Source organism: Syngnathoides biaculeatus, chromosome 4 (assembly GCF_019802595.1).
Source record: "Syngnathoides biaculeatus isolate LvHL_M chromosome 4, ASM1980259v1, whole genome shotgun sequence".
NCBI lineage: Eukaryota > Metazoa > Chordata > Actinopteri > Syngnathiformes > Syngnathidae > Syngnathoides > Syngnathoides biaculeatus.
Genome location: NC_084643.1, coordinates 8,755,186 through 8,779,339, shown reverse-complemented (window position 1 = coordinate 8,779,339; position 24,154 = coordinate 8,755,186). Strand labels below are relative to the sequence as shown.

Genomic DNA, 24,154 nt, shown 5'->3' with positions numbered 1-24,154 from the left:
AGAAACCTCCAAATTTCTACGCTAGCAATTATTTTGCTCATTAATGAGGGAAAAAAAAAACTCCAATGTAAAAATACTAAAACCATATTTAATCATTTCATTGAGTGAGCACGGTGTCTTGAGCACCAATCGGCGAAACGTGATGACGTGAAGATGGCGCTGACGGCGTTTTTCCAATCTGCACCTCTACGCTGTATTCACATTAGCAGATTATCTCATTTTTATCCACATTTGGACAAGGCTTGTTTGGGATCTGAAGATATCTGACTCAAATCCATTTTCTACTGAAGCGTCCATGACGCATTTCCCGATTGTGCCACTTGAGAGCATAAAAATCGGAATTGTGCCACTTGAATGAACGATGCAATGTCAATCCAACCAAAGAGGATGAGATTGAAATATGTCCTAAACAGCTGGAAATAACCCCCTAAAAAGCTGCATTTAAGGGTGTGATGCAGCAGGGCTCAATACTTTTCGGGGAGTATTTTACCTCAAGGCACCATTAATCGCCTCCACACAATCAATGGCATTATAACAATCTGTTAATTGACCCAATTATTATGCCCAGCCCTGGTTTGTACGTGAGCGCAGCCATGCTAATGTGACAGGAAAATCCAGTCCAGTTATGAATGGAACTTTTTGTACCATTTCCGACTAAATTCTTGTGAAAATCTCACCCACCAACAAACAAAAACACAACTGCCCAAGAAAAATGCCCGTTCGTTGAGCACAAGGACCAAACACTAAAGGTCAAGTGTCATGCCTATAAAAATTCGAAAATAGATATTGTAATGAATAATACATAGCATTATTCACTTCAATGTCCATACGAAAAAATAAATATGAGCGGAGAGGGGGCCATCCATGCGCAAAGTTGCGGAAGTCTAATTTGACATCCAGGTGGTAGCCATATTGCCTGCATCTTCTGTCCGTGACGTCGCACCGCGACATTCGCCATTGAAAACACGCCGTGCCACCAACTATGGGAGACAAACAACAAATATTCGGATTTTTCCGACGCTTCTTCTGACACGGAAGCTCTTTTCGAAGAAGAGAACATCTCACAACCGAGTGAAGTGACTGGGGCAAAATTAGCTTACTGTTTCGAGCCATATTTTGATGATATGGGGATCACGGCCAAACCGCATGCGGCCAAACCACCTCCCCGCCCAATCTACCTATGTGGCGGCAATGAACAATGGTGCGATAACGACGACGGCACAGCCAAACCGCCTCCCCGTCCGATCCACCTCTGAGGCAGTGATAAACAACACCACACGACGGTGTGGCCAAACCGCCTCAACGCCCGATCAACCTCCGCGGCGGCGATGAGCCACCACGGCCTGGTGCCGCGACAAGCTACCCCGGCGGTGTAGCCCCCGCCGATCACTGCTTCTGCTGGCACATCGACACATTTAGCACCCCTGATTTACGGATTACGCCCCCCCCCCCCAACTATTAGTTATTTTAGTAGCTGTACACACATACCTGTCATTTGGAACCCATGAAGGTCTCGTCCTTTGCACCCATGCAATCAATTTTTCACGACGAACCGGGTCTTTTGGAAAAGCGTGAAGAGCGAATCCATCCTCCCGAGCGTTCGAGCCATATCCAGCAATACAACGAGCCGGAATTTTTGCTAACACGAAGGAACAAAGAGCTACCTTCCCGCAGGTAAAACTAATAGAAACATACGAGCCCGCCTGACGGCGCTACTGCCCTGTAAGTCACTTCCAGCTTCTTCTCGAAAACAAAACCCTCGAGAGGATTTTCACGGCGGGAGTTACAAACAGCCATATACGTCAAAATCATGTTGCGTGGTGAAAACACGGACGGGTCCGTACCTTTTCCCGTTTTGTTCATTAATAACATACTAAAAAAATCATGCATTTCATGACAGCGGAGCTTTAAAGAAGCAAATGTTGTTTCCCAAGCGAAGCATGTAAAACATAAAGGGGAGGAATCGGCGGGAAAACTCAAGAGAGCGGCATCACAGCAAATAGGCCGAGCGCTGTTACTCCTAATTCTCGACGTCGGTAAACACAGCTGCTAAATGTAGCAGCAGATAGCCCCGAGGTCGGAATGCGCACACGCTCCAACTGGGAGCGAGATGCCGATCGGGAAGCGAGCTAGCTGCATAGGCAAGCCATCCTCTGGGAGATTGGACACAGGAAGTATGATGGAAACACGCCGTATCTAGATAGGGCCAGTGTAAATAAGATATGAGTTTCTATTGCCCGGCTTGGGAAATGAAACGGAGGGAAAATTGAGAAGCGGCAGAAATGGAGAGTCTAAGAGCAGAGAAAATGGAGAGGGAGGAAACGAGACGCACGGATGATTAGAAGGAGCTGCAGACGAGGAAGAAAAACCATGGGATGAATATAAAGAGCAATAATTAAGGGAACTTTTACATAAACGGATCCAGTAAAAAAAACGATGTCATGTCCATGTGATGTCAAAACACTTCGGTCCGCGTTAGTTCCACGTTGTTGACGTATAAGGCGAAAGAAAGTTGCTGCTATGCACGAAAAGCCGCTAGAGGATTTGTCGATACGGTCACTGATCGAAGTTCTTTCTTCTAAGAACAAATCCATCTATCCATCCACTCATCCTTTTTCCAAGCCGCTTATCCTCACAATGGAGCCCGTCCCCACCTAACGTGGGGCCAGTGATAGTACAGAAGTCCTCTGTGTTTATCTCTTTATCTCTTGTGTTCGGATGACAGGTAAATTGACCTGTTTTGGAAATTTTATTTTTAACATTTGCTCCGACTGGAAACAGGTCACTTCCAGGTGTGAGTGCAAATCACATACAAGTCACATTTCTGCCTATGGGGCAGGTTATATTAATGTATACTGTAATTTCCGGCCTATAAGCCGCAACAAATACAAAAATACATATCATTATTCACTTCAATGTCCATACGAAAAAAGAAATATGAGCAGAGATGGTGCCATCCATGCGCAAAGTTGCCGAAGTGTCATTCGACATCCAGGTGGCAGCCATATTGCCTGCATCTTCTGTCTGTGACGTCACACCGCGACAAAAAAGGGAGTTTTCACACGCTTTCAACTCTGCGGTTTATGCGGCGATGCGGCTAATTTGTGCATTTTTTTTCAAATGCCCGCAAGGGGGCTCTCGAGCGCAAAAGTTAACAGTGAGACCGGTGGAATACACGTGCCGAGGAAGTGACTTTTACCGGTCCGGCCCTGTTAGCGCTGCGCTAGCGTGTTACTGCCGTGTCTCAGCGATTTTTACCAGCATGCTTTGCGCTAGTGTTAGCATTAGCACGGCTGCCCTAGCGTTAAATTGTCTGTGTACCGTCTTTCTTTGTAAACATCTCGTGTTTGAATGTGGGTTTCAAAGTGCGGCTTTTAAACATCTGCGGCGTATGAATGTACCAAATGGTATTTCCTTTACAAATGTACTCGGTGAGGCTTATAACCAGGTGGGCTGTGTAGGCCGGGAATGACGGTATTTAATATAATATAATCAACCGTTTACACGCGTGCCTGTACCCGTGAAAGTCACCCATGATGAACAGATCACCCACATTGAATCGAAGCTCCCGAAGAAGAACAGCTTGTTGATTTTGGCGTTGATATGCTTGGAACACCGGAGGGTGCGGACTGGTGGAGTTGTTTAACCGTTCGTATGAAACACAATGGCATCAGATGTATCACGTATATGTACACGGCCTTGTGAATTTACCCTCCGAGACCCATTTTCAAACTGCTGATGTGACCAGCAGACCTGCCCAAAAAAAAAAAAAAAGCTGCGGATCCAAATGTCCCTTCGAAGCAAGACTGACACAAAACAATCCACGTGGCCGCCTCTCATACCAGGACGGCCTCTCCCTCTCTTGTTTTCAGCAACGACGCGCCGTAGAGCTCCCGTCTGGCGTGCCATCGCTCCACCAGGCGCAGCCGGAGGCATCTCGCGCTCTCTGGGCCTCCCGACACCGCCGCCGTCATTGCCCCCCCCCCACATAGCTCACATGCATCCTGGAGCCTGCTGGCAGTCGAGTGTGTTGGGGCAACAGCAATAACAAAAAAGAAAAAGAAAAATGAAAAGGAAAAGAACCCCTATTCGTTGCGCCTGTTACACAACATTGTTTTGGACCAAGAGCCATTTTTGCTCGTTTGTTTACACCATAAACCTTTAAAAATGACTCCCCATGAGCTCGTTTATTTTCATTAATTAGACCTCTGACTGAATTTATGGGGCTGTGAGCTACTTTTTAATCATCCACTATAAATGCTACTTCATTTGTAGTTTATATTTTTTTTTCTCGATTTAAAAAAAAAAACACACACTTTTTAAACATCTATTATCTATTAGAGGAGGCTGTGGCCCACCAGAGGCAGCGCGCGGCACCATTTTAAATTTAATACAGAGCAGCTATCTCAGCTGACAATTACCGTAACAGCCTTCAAGTAACCAAGCGGTTTTTGGAATGTGGGATGAAAGACAAAAACCATGAGCACTGGGAAGGATAGGCTACACAGATTCTAGCCCCAAACCTCAGAGCTGTCAGGCAGACGTAATGTTTTGTTGTCTAGGCGATTTATAGAACTGTCGTCAGACAAACCGGAACGTTCACCTTCCGTGCAGCTCCGTGTTGTGCCAAAAAAATGCTGAACGGTACAATTTGCCACTTTAAGAGACGTTCCCTGAGCTGGGAAAACACATACCGTAATTCCCGCCCTACAGAGCGCACCTGGTTACAAGCCTCACCGAGTACATTTGTAAAGGAAATACCATTTGGTACATTCATACTCCGCAGCTGTGGAAAAGCTGCAAGTGCCCACATTGAAACACGAGATGTTTACAAAGAAAGACGGTACACAGAAAGAGTAGCGCAATGCTAATGCTAGTGCTGACGCTAGCGCTAACAGGGTCAGTTAAAATAAAACTTACCGGTAAATATCACTGAGACACGCCAGTAACACAGCAGCAACACTCTTGCGCAGCGCAAACAGGGCCAGTAAAAGTCACTTCCTCTGCACATATATTCCACCAGTCTCATTCTTACCTTTCCCGCTCAAGGCGCCCTTGCGGGCGTTCGGAAAAATTCACAAATTAGCTGCATCACCATATAAACCGCAGGGTTGAAAGCGTGTGAAAAAAGTCACGGCTTGTAGGTCGGAAATTACAGTATATTATATGTTTGTGAGTATTGTTGTAGGGTTTTTTTTTTTTTTTTGCTGCTCCGTTTGTGTTGAGGTAGCTAGCGATTGTTTGTAGGTTCAGAATTAGCATAACATCGACGTTAATTTATGCTAGCCTGTCTCGGGTCTTTTACATGATATGTTTGCATTAAGCTAGTACACGTTCATGAGCGAAATTATGTGGTTTAGTTGAACATTTTGGGGTTTAAATACACAATGATTAATTCTCGTTTTAATTGACTAATACAGCTAACATCAACGGGGAGTGACAAACTCCTCGAAACGCGAACAAGGCAGCGAGGACTTGTAAGAATACTGGAAATGTGTTTCAATAAAGTTTTGAAAGCATGTGGGGAGGAGTAAAATTCTCTCTATAGATACCTACCTGTATATTTTCACGTTTTGAGAGTAGGTCTGGAAAACGACCCCGCAAAAAAAAAACAAAAAAAAACAAAATGGGCATTAGCTGTAAACTGATTTTAGTCTTTATCTCTAAATCTGGCTCAGATTACTCATTGCATTCCTCTTCCAGCAAAAGGACTATAAAAGCCAATACGGCAGAAGAACGGCTTCACTTTGCATGCAAGCTCGGATGTTTATTGGAAAATAAGTTGAAGTGGAGCAATTGGCCATCGCGGGGACAGTCTGACCGTGCTGCCCTTTGGCTTTGGTAAATCCCCTCAGGGTGGCGTATCGGCTAAAGCGACGAGGTCGACGCCGGGACGGCTCGATGAGAGGAACGCCGCCCGTCTTCTGCGCTTGCGCGACAGGGGTCAGCGGCAGGTAAGCCCTCATCGCTGGCGTTTTGTTTATTCCGAGGCGCCGAGGCGGTGGCGCCCCGGCACCGCCGAGCCGAGTGCGCCTTGAAAAAAAAAGAAAAAAGAAAAAGAAAAGAAGCGTGTACGTGCGTGCAGAAACAGAAAGGAGATAGCGAGGGAATGAAGACGGACGGGAAAGTCATCCACCCGCTTATCATTTACATGCCTCACCTTTTAGTATTGGCCTCGGCGTAAACAGTCTCGGTTAGCGCTTTGCGCTAGGATAAACATCGACAGTGGCCAACTGTCTCCCGCGTTAGCTTCGGGGATATTATTGTGGGACAGCGGTGGGTAATTTCCCGCTCGTTACGCAAAAATATACAGCAATTTTGTAAACACACGTGCGGGTGAAAAATGATTGTTTGTCACCTTTGGGCTCAGGAAAAAGCAGTTTGGCTTCTGGCTTGGAAACAGATCAACCGGCATAGGCAGCCTCTGTTGTCTTTAATTACAAATTATTGAATTATTGAAGAATTAGATAAGATTCTTTTACGTATGATACATGAATTTCTTTTCTTTTGTGTTTTTGCTTTGTTTGTTGTACTTTACTATTAGAAACGAATGTACGTGTGCGAATTTTATATGAACGTATTGTCAATTTTTGTGTACGTGTACTGTGTACGATTTGTGCACGTGGCGCATTTTAAACGCAAATATGATCCCACCCGCTGCGGCATTCAAAACGTAAACGCCGCGTGCCGCTTATCAGGATCTGATGCAAATCTGCGCGTCCAACTCTGAATACCGTTCGGCTTTGACATTATAGTGTTTAGACTCAAAATAAATGGCACTTGTCGTAATTATTTGGACAGTAAACTCTTTCAGATTGAATCAAATCCTCGAAAAGGTTAAAACACCGGCCCGGGTCACAGAGTTCAGATCATTCGCGAAATCACCAGATCGCAAAATCAACTATTAACGATGACCTAATTATTACTATGCTCATAAGCAGGGAGCACCAATGCATGTTGTTGCGCTTTCTTTGGCATTTTGAGTTTGTTTTGCGATGGGTTTTTTTCTGTTTTTATGTATTGTACGGTGAACTTGGGAAACGAAACGAAAGAAACAGGTCCAAGCATCGTGGAACAGATGGTGGAAGGTGTCTGGTGTGTTATGTGACAGAAGAGTCTCCGCTAAGATGGAGGGCAAAGTTTACAAAACAGCGGTGAGGCCGGCCATGACGGACAGATTGGAGACGGTGGCGCTGAAGAAACAACAGGAAGTAGAACTGGAGGGAGAAGAAATGAAGATGTTGAGGTTCTCGCTCGGTTAGAAATGAGCTGATTAGAGGGACAGCCAAAGTTGGATGTTTTGGAGATAAGGTCAGAGAGTGCAGACTTCGATGGTTTGGACACGTCCAGAGGCGAGAGAGGGAGTATGTTGGCAGATGGGTGCTGAGGATGGAGCTGCCAGGCAAAAGAGGGAGAGGAAGACCGAGGAAAAGGTTGATGGATGTTGTGAGGGAGGACGTGAGGACAGTCGGGTGTTAGAGAGGAAGATGCACGAGATACGCTTACATGGAAAAAGATGACACGATGTGGCGACCCCGTACGGGACAAGCCAAACGGAAAAGAAGACGACAGCGGTGAACTTGGTGAAAATGACGAATATTAAAATGAAAAAGAAAAAATAACTGATTTTTCCCGCTGAACAACAAAATGTGCGGCACGGTGGATCAGCCGGTAAAGCGTAGGCCTCGCAGTTCTGAGGTCCCGGATTCAAACCCAGGCCCGCCTGTGTTCTCCCCGTGCCCGCGTGGCTTTTCTCCGGCCACTCCGGCCTCCTCCCGCACCCCAAAAACATGCAACATTAATCGGACACCCTAAATTGCCCCCTGGGTGTGATCGTGAGTGCGACTGTTTGTCTCCAGGTGCCCTGCGATTGCTTTGACAGCCGGGATAGGCTCCAGCACTCCTCCCGACCCTCGTGAGGATAAGCGGCTAAGAAAATGGATGGCTGGACCACAAAAAGTTCAAATGTTAGATCAAGACAGAGGGCTATGTTCGGCCTTAAGATGTTTCAGCGGACACGAAATGGCCAGCGTAGAGCATCCCCAACATTTGAACATTTCACCGGAGTAAGCAGACGGAGCGCTTTGTGCTTATTTCAGCAGCCCATCGGTGCAAAGAGGAATTCATTAAAAAGAGAGAAGCAAAAAAAAAAAGAAATAAATACGTGAGCATCAGATAGGAGAACGCTGAGGGCTGCATTCCCTTGTTATTATTGCCCAATCGAAGGGCGGCGTGGCAATAAAAAGTCATTAAACGAAATAGGGGGAAAAATGGCTTTTAATAGGCGGCTGTCGCTGTGGATTTAGTGGGGCCTTTTTCGGCTGCCGCCCGCCTGCCTTGCTCCTTCCTCGCGGGGAGGAGCGTGGAAGGAGAGGAGGGCCAGTGGATTCCTAGACAGAGTCTCGCAGCTGACGCAAAGGCGAGCGGCCGCAGTCTGGGAGCGGAGACAAGTGGAGCTGGAAAAGGGGAGGGCGAGGGTTGGGGGGGGAGGGGGGGGGGGGAGGGAGACCGGGAAGGAACTCACGCAGGAGCTGGTTTATTTTAACAGGGGACACACACACACACACACACACCGAGTGATATGGCGGATTGAAAATACGTTAGTGTGAAGGGTCATTTTGAAAAGCTACATGTGGAGTGTGGTACTGACGAAAGGCTGGCTTTGGCGATTTGAGGAGGAAACAGCCATGTCTGAAGCTGGGATGGGAATGGGGTGGGGGGCGGGGGTGCGGGGCCGGCACCAGTGAGCTGGAAAGACTGGAAACGGGGCAGAGAGGCATTTGGACTCGGCTGATGGCGGGACGAACGTCCACTGAAAAGAGAACTTATGACAGGGTGTGGAAAACACAACTTGGAGGAAGCGGGGAGGGGGGGGGGTCGTGGGGGTTTTTGGAAGTAGGGGCGATTCACTTGGAGTGGTGGGGGGCGGGTGTACGACACACAACACACATGCTATGGGACCGTCTGGTGTGCAGGGGACTAAAAGGCCCGCTGGAAAGGGACACGTTTGATCACCCGCTTCCTCCTTTTTGATCCTTTTCCAGACAAAAATGATTTGGTTTTTTTTTCTGTCTTGTCGCATATGGCAGCGATTCTGTTTTGATTGCGCGTTGGACACTCACACACAAACACACACACAAAAGGAAAAAAATATGTGGCAAATTAGCATTGTAAAGCCAGTTGCCAAAATAATCAGGAGATTGGAAGACGATAATGGGAATAATTGCCACACTCGAGACCGCGCGCACACACAAAATGTTTTTTTTTTTCCCCTCCTCTAGACACATAAACACACATAATGCTCAAAGCTGTTGCAGCAATGCCATGATGACCATACACAATTAGTATGACACAGTATAGGCAAGTATAACCCGGGTTGTTTTTTTTTTTTTGCCAGCAAATTGTAAAAATCTTTCCTACCAATCACACGAGCTTTATTCGAGAGGAAATTAAAGCTCGCTACAGCAACGTGGACACTATGGAGTGTGTGTGACACTACGCAAAAATCGACGACACTAATATTGTTACCGACAATTTATTTTTCACTATCAATGCGACAAACTTTGATTGAGACGAGACGAAATGCCACTGCGGCAATGGACCGTTCCGACATGTCAATCACTCGTACAATAATAGCCAATCGGATAGCCGCGTTGTCTTAACCCCTGGCTTGACACGCCCCTCTTGCCGTATTTTCCCACGAGCAATGCCGGTTGTCAATAGTGTGCGCTTGGAAAAGTTAACGTTACGAAGAAAATGGTCCTCGGATGCGCTTGGGGAATGCGCAATTCTGATGAAACATATCACACGACAAACACCAATTAGCATGTGATCTCGCCCCCCCCCCCAATATATTCCAGTTACAAATTTGATGCATCTTCCCAAGCAAAGAGAAACTTTATTGAAGAAGACGCCGCGGGAGTGATACAGGACTGAAGCTAAAGCACAGCAATAAGATAAGCTAACATCAGAATGTGTTTATTTTGATATTTCAGTGAAATCCATCAATTTTCTGAGCCGTTTATCCTCACGAGGGTCGCGGGACCGCTGGAGCCAATCCCGGCTGTCGTCGGGCAGGAGGCGGGGTACACCCTGCACTGGTTGCCAGCAAATAGAAAAAATCCCCAATACCAATAAGACAAACTTTATTCAAGACGAGACCAAAGGCTGTATTTACAGTTTCTCACATTTTCCAACATACGGCTCTGCGCTATGATAAAAAGTCAAAACAACCAAGCTAGTCATGGAGTAAAAAATTGCGCATTGTACTGTAAAGCCCAGCGCAAACACGCTAAAAGCGACCTTCGTTCTCGGCGCCGGAACGAGAACCGTTTCCCCGATGAGCGTCTCTCACATGAATGCAGCCGCTGCCCCCTCGCCGTCCCTCACGCTCAGCCAGATGTTTACACTCGCTCCGGGCTCAGCCATGTTTCCATGACGATGCAAGCCCGGGGTGAGTCACATGGGCTCGGAGTGGACCGGCGAGCCGGGATTTCGGATCACCTTTGAGGCGGCGCGAGGGTGACTGCGTGTCACGCCGAAGATCTTTCCTGATTATTATTCCGCATAATTCAAACCACTTCAACTTCAAAAGATTCACAAAATTAAGGACGCCAGAGCTCGCACTTTCCGCATACCAAAACATTTGACACCCCTCCAAAAAATTAAAAAAAAAACATTGGAGTAAATTGAACAAAAAAAAAAAAGATAACCATCTTTCCAAATTCAAATTGTTCATCTACTTTCCACATTTGAAGAATTCTCATTCTCAAAATTCTTCTGAAAGCAAAATTCTAAAAATGTATTCAACGTTTCCCCAAATTCAGGAGATCTTTTGAATAATCACCAGTTTCCTTCCTAATCGTTGCTCTTTCGCGATGTTCCACTCATTGAGGACATCTTGGAGCGACTCCTATTCCTGGAAGTTTCAAAATAAAATATCCAAACTGAGAAATATTTGACAGATTTCTGTTTTTTCCACATAACATGATCGGTTTAGACCGCTCCCACTTCAAACTGTTCAACTCATTCAAGTCTCGGATACACAGAAAAAAATAAATCAATAATGCATATTTATAGTCCTGGTACTTTGGCTCAATTGGTCAATTAGCCATCATATTTTTCCCCAAAAAGTGGCTGACTTTCCTTGGTTACTCCTGTAAAATATGTAATTGTACATGGGGATAGATAGATAGATAGATAGATAGATAGATAGATAGATAGATAGATAGATAGATAGATAGATAGATAGATAGATATAGATAGATAGATAGATAGATAGATAGATAGATAGATAGATAGATAGATAGATAGATAGATAGATAGATAGATAGATAGATAGAGAAAAAAATTTACACACACCTTAAATAATTGTGAACTTGTTTATTATAATTTGAATTTTTTTTTAAACATGTAAAATAATTTATTAATTCATTATTTAAAGCGTGTATCCCTTTTTTTTTTTGGGGGGGGACGCTATATAAATATGAAAATGTGTTCCAGTAGCTCATTTCACAAATATAAGTATTATAAAGACTCGTGTGAGTGATTTCGATGTAGATTTTAGCTTTCAGGAAAGGAAAACCCGGGAATTCACCCTCTCAACAACATTCAACATTACAAAAGAAAGAATCCACATGACTTCTTAAAAAGGAAGAGAAGTAGGAGTAACTCTTCCAAAAAAAATATTTTCCTACATGAGTGAATCAATATAATATATGAGCGTTCACTTGGGAAACGATTGTACTCAAATAAATGTACTTTTTTTCTGATAATCAAATTTAGTGAGATGCTCCTGAATGTGTGAGCACATCGGTGTGATTTGAGCCTTTTCATCACACGCGAGTTATTTTACGCAGCTATGACATCAACGTCGGCATTCTGGCATTGTGACGAGGCGATTATTCACTATTCAAGACACGTCGGTGACCGTTCCCGTTCCCCAAATTCCACAATAAAAATCCACAAATGAAACCATATTTAACGCCTCCTCGCGCATTTCTCGACTGACTCAAAGCGTTCCCGTTCCGCAGTCTCACATTCACCACTTCAATTAATTCCACACCATTTCAGCCAAGTGCCAGCTTTCCGGCGTTTACGTGCAATTTCTGACTTCACACTGCATACGCTGGTTCTTCTTCTTCTTCTTTTTTTTTTAAAATCTTTTTGACTTTTCCCATATGTGCACGTGACTCAAAAGACATGCAATAAATATCTCAACAGCCTTTAATTTAGAGGAACGTGAGAGACGTTTCCCACATTGATCAGCATCTTGTCGCATATATGTGGGGTTATTTTTGATCGCCAGCGTAGAAAGAGAGAAGAAAACGACACCAAAGAGGAGGAAGGAGGAGAAGAAGAAACCCTGAGATCCAGATCCACCCACACTTGAAAACAGCCCACACATAAACACACAAAGACAAAGAAACCCTCAGCCAGACGGTATCTGGCGAGCGGCGTGCTTGTGCAAGATTTGCGCGCCGCGCGCGTCATAAATTCTGCACCTTGGTGGACGAAATGTTTGAAATGTCGAGGCCTTGCAGTAATAAACCAGTCGTTAAATGAAAGCCTCTTCGACGGTGTCAATCACGAGTGGGAATTCTCATCTTGGACAAGGTAGTCTGGATGTTGATGCAGGTGCGTTTTCGATCTTTTAGCAGTAATTTACGAGTATCGCAATTTCCGGCCTATAAGCCGCAACTTTTTTGACACGCTTTCAACCCTGCCGTTTATGCGGTGATGCGGCTAATTTGTGCTTCTTTTTTTTTTTTTTTCTAACGGTTGCAAGCGGGCACTCGAGCGGAAAAGGGAAGAGTGAGACCAGTGGAATATATGTGCCGAGGAAGTGAATTTTACCCGTCCGAAACCTGTTAGCGCTGCTCTAGCATGTTACTGCCGTGTCGCAGTGATTTTTACTGGTATATTTTTTTTAACCGGCCTTTTTAGCACAGCGGTGGCGCTAACGTTAGCATTAGCGCGGCTTTGGCGTTGGCATTAGCACAGCGGCAGTAGTGTTACTCTCTGCCTACAGTCTTTCTTTGTAAATATCTCGTGTTTCAATGTGCGCACTTGCGGCTTCGACACAGGTGCAGCTTATGTTTGTACCAAATGGTATTTCCTTTACAAATGTACTGGGTTAGGCTTATAACCAGGTACGCTCTGTAGGCCGGGTATTACGGTACTTTGACATTTAGCGCACTAAACGTTGAACACGCAATGAGAGGAAAACGGGGGTCTGTTGTGTTTACTTTGTGGCCGGGGTATGGTGACGTTTTTTAAATTAGAGAAGATAAGATAATATCGGAATGGTGCAGCTCTTGAATCGGTTATCATTGTTATTATTTTGGCAAAGTATTTCAAAAGTTTTCCACTGCTCAGGACCGGTTTAAAAATAGTACAGGAAACGGCAAAAACCACGTCGCCACCGACGCTTCATTTGGAACAAACAACAACAATAGAGGAGAATTTTTCTCATCAAGTGATGAAGAGCTTCAATTAGGTCTCTATTGTTGTGCAAAATTTTCCACCGTACAGGGCCAGCTCGTCGGCCGTGAATACCAAGCTGCATTGAATGCGTCATTTAGTATTTGGAATAACCGGCTGTAGAAAAGCCAACAAGTTCCACGTTTTGTCCAAAATTCTCGTCAACATTGAAATCCGCAACTTCTTGACCGTGAGGGTGACAAAATAACCACTGTGGAGCCCTGTTTTTTGAGATTTCAAATTTTTTTTTAATAAAATAGCTATACAAGGAGTCCTCGGGTTAAGACGATCTCGACCTGAGACGTTTCGACTTTACAACGCCCGTCCCGCCCGTCCGCCATTTTGTCTGGCTAATGCTCGTCCGTGTTTGTGCGCCGGGAGTATGTTTGCATTTTTCGCCCTCCTTTTTCGACATTGTCACCCAAAAGAAGAAAGCTGTGCCTTGTAGCAATGCTTCTGTAGCCAAAAGAAAATCCATTACCATGGAAACGAAGCTCAAGATCATAAAAAGATTGGAGAAAGGAGAGACACCAACACCACCGAGGCTTCAGTCGGTCGACCGTGGTGACAATTTATGAAAGACGACGCGCGTATTTTAGCGCACGTGAAGGTTTCTGTTTCTATGTCGGATACAATGATGACAAAACAAGGTTCTTTGATACTTGTGGAGATGGAGAGGATTGAGGACCAGGTTCCTTGGCAATAGCTAAGCACAGCCTCCCCTTCATCTTCTTCTCCATCCACCTCTCAGCAGGAGTGCTAAGTACAGCATCTTGTTTATTTCAACGTATTTGTTTATTTATACAACGTATTTTGACGTAAATTCTGACTTGAATGGTGGAATCCGACTTAAGTCAAAATTCGAGTGAAGTCGCTACTGTAGGAACAGATCTCATTCGTAGACCGAGGACTCTCTGTACGGTATTTTTTTTAAATTTTCTGACAGTAATAAGACTGGCTGTCTTCTTTTCCTTTCGGGGTTGTCCCGTTAGGGGTGGCCACAGCGTGTCATCTCAGATGAACGCACATTTATTTGGCACAGTTTTACGCCGGATGCCCTTCCTGACGCTACCCCTCTGCATTTTAGCCGGGGAGAGACGCTTGCAGCACCTGGTATTCCCGGGCGGTCTCCCGTCCAAGTACTAACCGGGGCCAAACCCCGCTTAGCTTCCGAGATCTGACGAGATCGGGCGTTCTCAGGCTAGCCTGGCCGTAAGCTAGTAATAAGACTGGCTGTAGATAACGAAATTTTACAAAATGTGATAGATAGATAGATATAGATAGATAGATAGATAGATAGATAGATAGATAGATAGATAGATAGATAGATAGATAGATAGACAGATAGACAGATAGACAGATAGACAGATAGACAGATAGATAGATAGATAGATAGATAGACAGACAGACAGACAGACAGACAGACAGACATTTTGCTAAGATCATTAAATGTCACTTCTTGGCTGCTTTTTTTGTGTTATTACAAGCTAAATACAATACATAAACCACCAATAGAAAGTCTCATTAATTCAAAATATGAGAAGCTGTCTTGACTGTATATTTAAAAAAATAAATAAATAAATACATTCATAATGCAAGTGGCTGCCAATACAAAAAAGTGGGGGAAAATAACAGGACGGAACAACCTGTGTGACTGTTACTTGACTGACATCGTGATACATAGAAAAAAAAAAGACTAGAGTAGATGACACAGAACCCTAATTAAGAATCTCCTGAGCGTGAACAAATGAACCTGAGTTACGAGTTGACACACACACATAGATGCACACACCCTGGCAGAAATGAGGTGAACCGGAGCAGGATGACATTCACACTCAAACAGGCACGAAGGCCGCCGAGCGATATTTGGAAGGCGACGCGGTTCAAGCGAGCCACCGCGGGCGAGTTTTGTTTTTATTTTAGTCTCAGTTTACCGACAACAACAACAACAACAACAAAGAGCCGGGTCGTTCAAATTCGGGGCAGCTGCTCGACCCGTCTTTTTCCATGAGAGGAATTTGCCTAACAAGGGGGAGAGGCAGCGTGCGGCCTAATGACATTGCGGGGAGCGACATATGCCAGGCATCACTATGTCTGCCGCTCCTCGGGGACATTACGGTAACAGGATAGTAAAAGGAGGAGGCGGCGCGGTGCACGCACGTCTACGTGCCTGTGTTTTACCTCCAGGCGCAAGGCCCCGGAGACGGACGGAAAGGGGGGGGTCGGGTGCCAAGAAGAAATACAGGAGCGAGGGGTCAGCAGCAGGAGAAAGAGGAGGAGGACAGTAGATGAATGGGAGAAGAGGGGATGAACTTGACCCAGTCTGAAGGACTAAAAACAGGAAGGAGGGTAATGAAGTGGAAACATGCTTTGTCATGCCTCGCCAAAGCCAAAGGATTAGACTTCTATAATTAGAGGACGGGGGGACGTCATAATGCTAGCCTTCCTTTTTGGCCACGATGAGACACTAAGGTTAAATTACACGTGGGGGGGTGGGGGGGGGTGGTTGGCGGGCGGAACAGAAGCAACGAAGAGGCGGAGCTTTTCGGGACACGTCTTTTGAAAACCTTGTCATGTGCACTCCACACCATTAGTTGGCGATGCGTGCACCGTGTCCGTCTCCTCGCGTATTTGGAAGAGAGTAACCAGCGATGAGGCCGAACCCGAATGAACTCTCGCAAGGGTTCCGCAACTGTTTTTACGTGATCACACGGCCGCAGGCTTTACGGCGATTCAAAATATGAATCGCAGCAGCGAGCCAATCACAACACACGGAAGCTTTCGAGCGTGATATAAAAACACATTTGGGTGTTCAGTGAAAGAGGGCACCCAAGCCATACCAATACCTTATAGAGTATACACGCATTGCGTTTTACAGCAATAATATACTATATTTAGAACGTAGCTGTGGATGGAAAAGTGAAGCTTGTGATCAAAATGTGCCCAAAGCAACAAAAACACTTTTGAAATATCCAGACATTCCATTTTATGCTCACCCACGTCCTCTATCTATTAATATATCTTTTAATTGTTTCATAGATGTGATCAAGTACAATCGACTTTATGTGCGCCATACAACGACTAACCTAATGTGGACAATATCAATAAATACAAGTTTCAAAGGTAAGTGAGGGAGAAGTACAAGCAACCTGCTTTACATGCGCAGTACGATTCCACTATTTGATTCTGTTCGATATCAATATGAAGTTCGTGAGGCGTCAAACTTTTTTTTCGCATCGATTGCCAACATTTCGCTGAAACTCTGACGTTGCGTCCTGCTCCGTCCAAAAATCATAATTCCGTGCACATATCCTTGCGTGAAATAGTTGAGACCTCTCTGTAGAACTCTCTTGGACAAGTCTGAAGCATTTGGCAATAAACATACCCCGATATAATCTGGAATAGGCGATAGAGAATCAACTTCAAACCTGTTCTGTTCAATCGCCATTTTTGAAAGCTTGTGGGACGTGGCTAAGGGGGCGGAGCTTAAACTAGCCATCGGAAAGGTCCATTGTGTAGGCTTGAGTTGCAGATTGTGATATATTTTTTGGCGACGGTGCAGTCGATGATTCCAAATCGCTTCAAAAATGATCATCATCACCATCATCATCATCATCGTGTGAGTGCCTGGGCGTGAGCTGTGGCAGAGAGCTGCTCTTGTGAGAATTTGCTCATTTCATTCAATCAAAGGCTCAAAAGTACATTCTTATTATGGCTCATCTTAACAGCTGTGGTGGCAATAGAGGAAAATTAGATTCATTTTTTAAAAAGTATGATTTGTATTTTAGTCATTTAAGTCTTCTGGATTTTCTAAGCCCATGTTTCCGAAATTTCCCGGCTTTTAGACGGCAAAGCGTGCACGGAGACGCTCTTAAGCGCGCGGGTAGCCCACCTGACACATTCATCGCTGCCAGCACGGCACGCTGGACCGTCGGCTAACGTTTCCGGATGAATATTTATCTGACGAGGCCTTGCTTCGGAAAAGATGAGCACGCACGGGGGTTGGGGGGGGGGGGGAAACGAGCTCGCCATCCATCTCGCTCGCCCGCCATCCATCTCGCTCGCTCGGCCGCCATCCGTTGCTTCCCTCCCGCAATCACCATTTCGACACCCCGCCCTTCTCCTGCGGGCTTCCCCCGACATCACCCCCGTTTTCTGCCCTTCCCCTCCGCCGCCGCCGCCGCCGCCCTCCTCTCCCTCTGTCCAATCGCCTCCGCCGGGGCTGATATATGTACGCTAAAAGGATGGACGGGGAGGGTGGTGGGGTGGGGGGAACGTGTGTGATTAATGTCTTTGAGAAAAAGATAAATAATCACAGGAGACTGGGGGCTGGTAGTCGGCCTTAGGGGAGCAAATATGGAGAGTTTTATGGCTGTGGGAGGAGGAGGAGGAGGATGAGAGGAGTACGGCGACAGCAGATCCATTCAAGTATATTAGCCTCCTCCTCCTCCTCCTCCTCCTCCTCCTCCTCCCACACACACACACACAATAACCTGGGCATGTATTGTATGGCGCTACTGTCTTTCATCATCAACAATGAATCCCGTCCACGTGACAGTGCACACACACATCCGGATAAACACTTTTTTTATATTCCAGGCCACTGTATATATGCGTGTGTGTGCGCGCGCGCGAGTGTGATGGGCCAATGCATGTGCCGTGTGATGTGGCTGACAGCGCCCTCCATCCATCCCTCCCTCCCTCCCTCCCTCCATCCATCCCTCCCTCCTCTCTCTTTTTCGCTACCCCACGCTGCCCTGCTTTTAAGCCCCTCATCCTCCAGTGGCTGCCTGTCCCCTGGAGTAGATTGCATCTTTTATTTATCATTTCCCCCGCCCCCCCCTCCCCTCCTGCGTGTCTTTCTTTTCTCCCACCAACCACACTGCATCCCTCACCCGCTTGCAATAAAAAAAAAAAATAATAATAATAAAAAGAAGGGAGTGAAAATTGCAATCAGCGTAGCCCGCCGTCGTCCTCCTGCTGCGTGCTCGCCTGTCATCCTTCGCCGCCGTTGCGAGCGGATGAGACTGACAGCCCGTGCGGACGGGGGACGCAAACGCATGCGCGGCCCCCCCGCCCCTGCAGCCCACCCTCTTCTTCGCATATACACACAATTACAGACAAAGGGCACGGTCACCAATTACACTATTAATTGATTGTTGAGGAAATGGTTCCGATTTTGCCGGATTGATTGCGGGTTCGTTCGTGGCGTCTTTAAGCGACTGATACAAAAATGGAGGGATGAGGCGGCGCGGTGTGCTCAGCTGCTAAGGCGTCAGCCTCAACAGTTCTGAGGACCCGGGTTCGATCCCGGCCCCGCCTGTGTGGAGTTTGCATGTTCTCCCCCGTGCTTGCGTGGGTTTTCTCTGTGCCACATCCCAAAAACATGCAACATCAATTGGACACTCTAAATTGCCCCTGCGACTGTTTGTCTCTCTGTGCCCTGCGACTCGCTGGCGACCAGTTCGGGGTGTACACCGTCTCCTTCCCGTTGACAGCCGGGATAGGCTCCGGCGCTCCCCGTGCCGCTCATGAGGATAGGAGCCAAAGAAAATGAATGGATGATTTAGTCAAATACAGCTGGGATAGGTGGGCAAAAGCACGCCCGAGACCCCGGTGAGGATAAGTGGTACAGAAAATGGATGGATGAACAGTTGCAGTCATGGTTTTGGAACGTCTGATCATGTGGTGTGTAGCTAAAGAGCTTAAAAGAGCAGAAGGTTTTGTGAAGTAAGTGGACCGGACCCATTTTCAAAGACGCGGACCGGCTGACTTCATGTCAGTTTTCGAAGCAAGATTTAATAGTGTGGTTCCACACTCCCCCCGACCCTCGTGAGGATAAGCGCACAAAGAAAATGGATGGATGGACTTGGCGGACGACATCGGCTATGGGAAGCGAGGTTCCGTCCGCACAAACAGGCGTGGAAACCGAAGTCCAGAACATTCAGAAGGCGCCCTCCTCGAAGGGTGGAAATCTGGACGGACTGTTTGCGAAAATGACAGATCAACAAGTCCGTTGGTTGTTTCCTTTCACGTCTTTAGATGTTCTGAACTTGTGATTCCACGGCAGCGCGCCGTTGAACGGAACACAGCACGGAGTCGCCCCGCCGTGTCGACGCAGCTCCACTTCCCGTAGCCGAAGTCGCGCGAGTCTTTCGTCTTCCGCTTCCACGTCCACGCAGACTGGCACGGAAACGGGAGTTCAGAACATTCAAAGAGAGATTTTTTTTTTTCCCCCCAATGATTGCCCTTTAACTATCCTTAATTCTGCCGTTAACGGAGTCTGAAAAGTGTGCGCGCCCGACACGGGTGCAATCGCGGGGAATGCGGTAAACAGGCCGGCGTCAGAGGAGAGGAAAGAAGTGGAGAAGGAGAAGAGAGGAGGAGTGGAGGAGGAGGAGGAGGAGGAGAGCTACCCGCCTGTCTGCCTGCCTGCTCCATGGCTACTATTGTGCACTGCACATTCTCCGAGCCCGCAAGAGCTCCATCCAGCCATCTCCGCATGCAGACTGTTTGGAGGCACAGCGAGCCAAGAAGAAGAAGAAGAAGAAGGAGGAGGAGGAGGAGGAGGAGGAGGAGGAAGATCATGCATAAAATCTTGTTTGCGGGATGCGTTCAGATTCAGATGAACCAGGGGAGGGTAATGGGATTAGAATCCTGAACGGCTTCCAAGGGTGTGGAGTGGAATTGACAGCTCCGATTCCAACGCGCTCGGTGAAATATGATTGGAGGTGGGGGGCGGAGGGGGGGGGGGGGCTGCTGCTTTGCCCACATTTCCCACTCCCCTCGTCATAAAACTAGGTGAATCATTTGCATCCAGCAGCAGCCACCACATACGTCCTGGCATTGACACACAGAGAAAGAGAGAGAGAGAGAGAGGAAGGCTGTTTGGCAACCAAAATAGAAGCACTGTGGCTTTAAATCGCCCCGGCCCTCCCACCCTCCTCTTTCCTAAATATCGTCTATTTAGCCAGCGGTGAAAAGATATAGGGGGGCTTTTGTCTGCGGATCGGTTGGTGCCGGTGGGGGGAGCGCTGCAAAGGCAGAAAAATAGGAACAAAGTGCTATATAAGCTTCCAAAGAGAGAGAGAGAGAGAGAGGAGAGAGAGAGAGAGAGAGGAGAGGGGGTTGGGGGGTGCTCCGGGAAAAGGAGAAGTGGGCTACTATTACGTGGAAATACCCGGCATTGTTTACACAAGAATAGAAGGGGGGTGGCGGTGGGGGTAAAAAGTCTGGCACTGGTGTTGATTGGCACTCACCGACTTGCAGTACGTTGTCCACCCAGCCGCCCTCCAGCAGGGTGACACCTCGCAGGAAAGGCAGCTGAGTCTCGTCGTTATTGTCCCCGCTACTTCCACTCTCCTCGGCCCCGGCGTTGAACGACGAGTACATGCAGATCTCCTTCTCGCTCCGCGGGAACGACCAGTACACGATCCGGCGCTGGACGGGCTCCGGGATCCGCTCGAAGCGCTCCTCCACCCTCTGGAAAGGCCACTTCTCGGCCACTCGGCGAGCCGCGATGTCGAGCAGCGACTCCGGGTTGTGCGTCTTTCCGCTCTGCCCCGCCGCGGAGCCCGAACCGCCGCCGCCGCCGCCACACAGAACTCCTCCAGCCCGCTGCCCCTGCCTACACGCCGGGTTGTAGCCGGGCCGGCAGCAGAGCCGCTTGGCTGGAGGCTGCTGGACTCGCTCGGCCATGTTCGCACCGCTTCCGACCTGCCTCGCCGAGCCTCTCCGATCGTATAAACCCGACGAGGAAGAGAAAAAGGGGCACTCGCGCGCCGATTGTTTGCCCTACATGGGCAGGCGAGCCTAATTTGGCGATGTGGGCGGAGTCTGGCCTTCGTCACAGAGGACTTTGTGCGCGGATGGGCGTGGCCACGGGGGGGCTGCTGCTATAAAAGGAAGCGGAGGCGGAATTCCCGAACGTCGGCAAATCCTTTGTGAAGCCGCCCCCCCCACCCCCCTCCGACGGCCTCTTTTGAAGTTTGGCCTTCTTGTTGGGAGTTTCAAGGCGGGGGCTTAATCCAGAGGCGGTGTCGGGAGGCGGAGGGGGTCGAGAAAACCCGGGTTTTTTTTTTTTTTTGTTTTGTTTTGGTTTTGGTTTTTATCCTCTTTCATATTTTCTACTCCGGTGGAGCTGCAGTGACAACATGATGCTTGTTTTTCGAGAGCTCGCTCCTCCCCGAAAGATGATTTGTAGCTGTTAAAACAGACACAGACAAAAAAAAAAAGAGAGACAGACGGGATGCTCAAAGTTACAGAGGTGGACGTGCAGTGGCGGTTCTAGGGCAGGGGGGGTTCAGTTGTGGGGGCAGAAGTTATTTCATATCTCTATCTATCTATCTATCTATCTATCTATCTATCTATCTATCTATCTATCTATCTATCTATCTTTCTTTGCAATTTTTTTCAATTGTCTTTGTTCCATTTCATATTTTCTTTGCATTTTTTTCAATTGTCTTTGTTCTATTTCATATTTTATTTGCATTTTTTTTCAATTATCTTTGTTCTATCCGTTTCATATTTTCTTTGCAATTTTTTTCGATTATCTTTGTTCTATATATTTCATATTTTCTTTGCAATTTTTTTTCAAATGTCTTTGTTCTTTCTATATCATTGCAACTTTCAATTGTCTGTTCTTTTTTTAATCTATGCAATTTTTCCAGTTGTCTTTGTTCTTTTTTTCATCTATCTATTTATCTATCTGTTTTCTTTGACGCTTTTTCAATTGTCTTTGTTATTTTTTTTATTCTTTTTGGGGGGGGGGGCTACCCAAAAAACGGGTTTAGGTGCTGCTGTTTTGGTTTGCAACAGTTCAAATTCAAACTCCATAACCAGTGTGGACAAAAGTGGAATCAAGACTGAATCAATAACACTTGCAATGTATTATTTAAATAAATTTTCCCGACGGAGGCGTCACCTGGCTTCATGTGTAGGTGCTGATGTTTTGGTTAGCAACAGCGTTCCAGTGTGCTTGGCAGTTAACTATCATGTCCATGAGTTAATAATGGCATTTAAGAACAGAGGTAGTAACACTTAGTAGCTGCTTTTGATGAAAAGGAGGGATTTATTTGAGGTTATTTTCGAGATGCAGACTCTGCTAAAGGCGTTGTACACGCGTTTTTGCCTTCTACCGCATTTTCTACCTTCCCGAAAAATGTCTGCCGTTTCTCAGCGTCTGTCTGGCCACATGATTACTTTCCCCTAACAGCCATTAAAACAGAACGGAGGTGGATGGCTGCAAAATGGTGGTACAGTCATTTGGCGTGCCCACCTTCCTGTGCGCGTCGCTCTCGCTCCGCCGCGACAAGGAAGCGAGGCCCGGCCTCTGCGGGTGTTAGCTTGTGGTCCCGTCGCCCGCCCCCGGGGCTCCTCGCCACTGACGAGACGCCCAGAAACTACCGTAACAATTAAAACAATTTCAACAAAATGGCCACCAGATTGCCGGCGCGCTCCTTAATTGTCTATAAAATCTCGCCGAAAGTATGCTTGTAAAATGTGAAACGCTAGCACCGTGTTCTCAGCTGCCCCCGTCGCGACTTTAGCAAAGGCAAGGCTGGGGTGGGCTGGGGGGGGGGGGGTCTAAAAAGGCTGCCCTTTGAACTGCGTTGAAAGCGATCCGTGCCGTATGGAGCCAGCAGATGTGGGCTAACCTGATTTGGTTTCAATACTTCCCCACAGGAAGTTCACAAAGCCAGGAGGTCCTGCTTTGTTATGTTAGTCGTCGTTCTCAGGAGGGCCAACAGAGCCTTTTTGGCTCCCTTTCTTCTTGCAGACGGGAGTTATTGCTTTATAATTTGCGGGATTGTTCAAACAGAAAATTTACTGGTGATCACATTTTTTGCCCAAACGAAAACCAGGTGTCACACACACACACACACATATATATATATATAATATATATATATATATATATATACCCCCCCCACAAGGATACGTGTTTCACTGTGTGAATCTGAAATAGTGGCATGAGCTCCACTGCAGCCTGTGACTCTATTAATAATATATCCATACAGCCATACATTTTCTGAGCTGCTTATCCTAACGAGGGTTGCAGGAGTGCTGGAGCCTATCCCAGGTGTCAACGGGCAGGAGTAGGCGGGGTACAACCTACACTGGTCGCCAGCCAATCGCAGGGCACACGGAGACAAAACAGCCGCACTCACAATCGCACCTACGGGCAATTTAGAGTGTTCAATCCGGCGGAATCCGGAGTGCTTGGAGAAAAGCCACGCAGGCACGGGGAGAACATGCACACTCCACACAGGCGGGGCCGGGATTTGAACTGCGGTCCTCAGAATTCTGAGGCTGCCTTATTGTATTACATAATATTTCAAATATATAAATATTGTTCTATATACAGTATTTAAAATTTCAATTGTGATTTCTTTAAAAAAAATGAATAAAACAAATGTTCTGGATTGAAATAGCCCAAAATGAAATAGAATTGTCAAATTAAATAAAAAAGATTCTTTTTTTTTTTTTTTTGCATTTACAAATGAACTCCATCCCCGTGCGAAGCGTTTCCGCTGTGGGACGCAATGCGATATCGCAGCATCTTCTTCGAATTGATCCAAGACAAAAGATGTAATGTACAGTGACGTCAACTTTGGCTGTCTTTTCCAATCTTTATTTTTTAATAGCAATATGATTAGCATCTCATGCAGCA

The 24,154-nt window shown here is 46.7% G+C and overlaps 1 protein-coding gene and 1 pseudogene across 4 annotated transcripts in view; both read right to left on the bottom strand.

Moving 5' to 3' along the window:
* The window catches only part of LOC133499934 (zinc finger SWIM domain-containing protein 6-like), a 95,913-nt gene that overhangs the window by 70,980 nt on the left and 779 nt on the right, over nucleotides 1-24,154 (bottom strand). For all 4 annotated transcript variants that reach the window (XM_061818378.1, XM_061818379.1, XM_061818380.1 and 1 more), the window contains exon 2: nucleotides 20,742-21,685. In XM_061818378.1, the coding sequence (XP_061674362.1) occupies nucleotides 20,742-21,180 (439 nt within the window). In that variant the 5' untranslated portion in view covers nucleotides 21,181-21,685. The remainder of the gene's footprint in view (nucleotides 1-20,741; nucleotides 21,686-24,154) is intronic.
* On the bottom strand, nucleotides 14,581-14,700 carry LOC133500096 (5S ribosomal RNA; annotated as a pseudogene).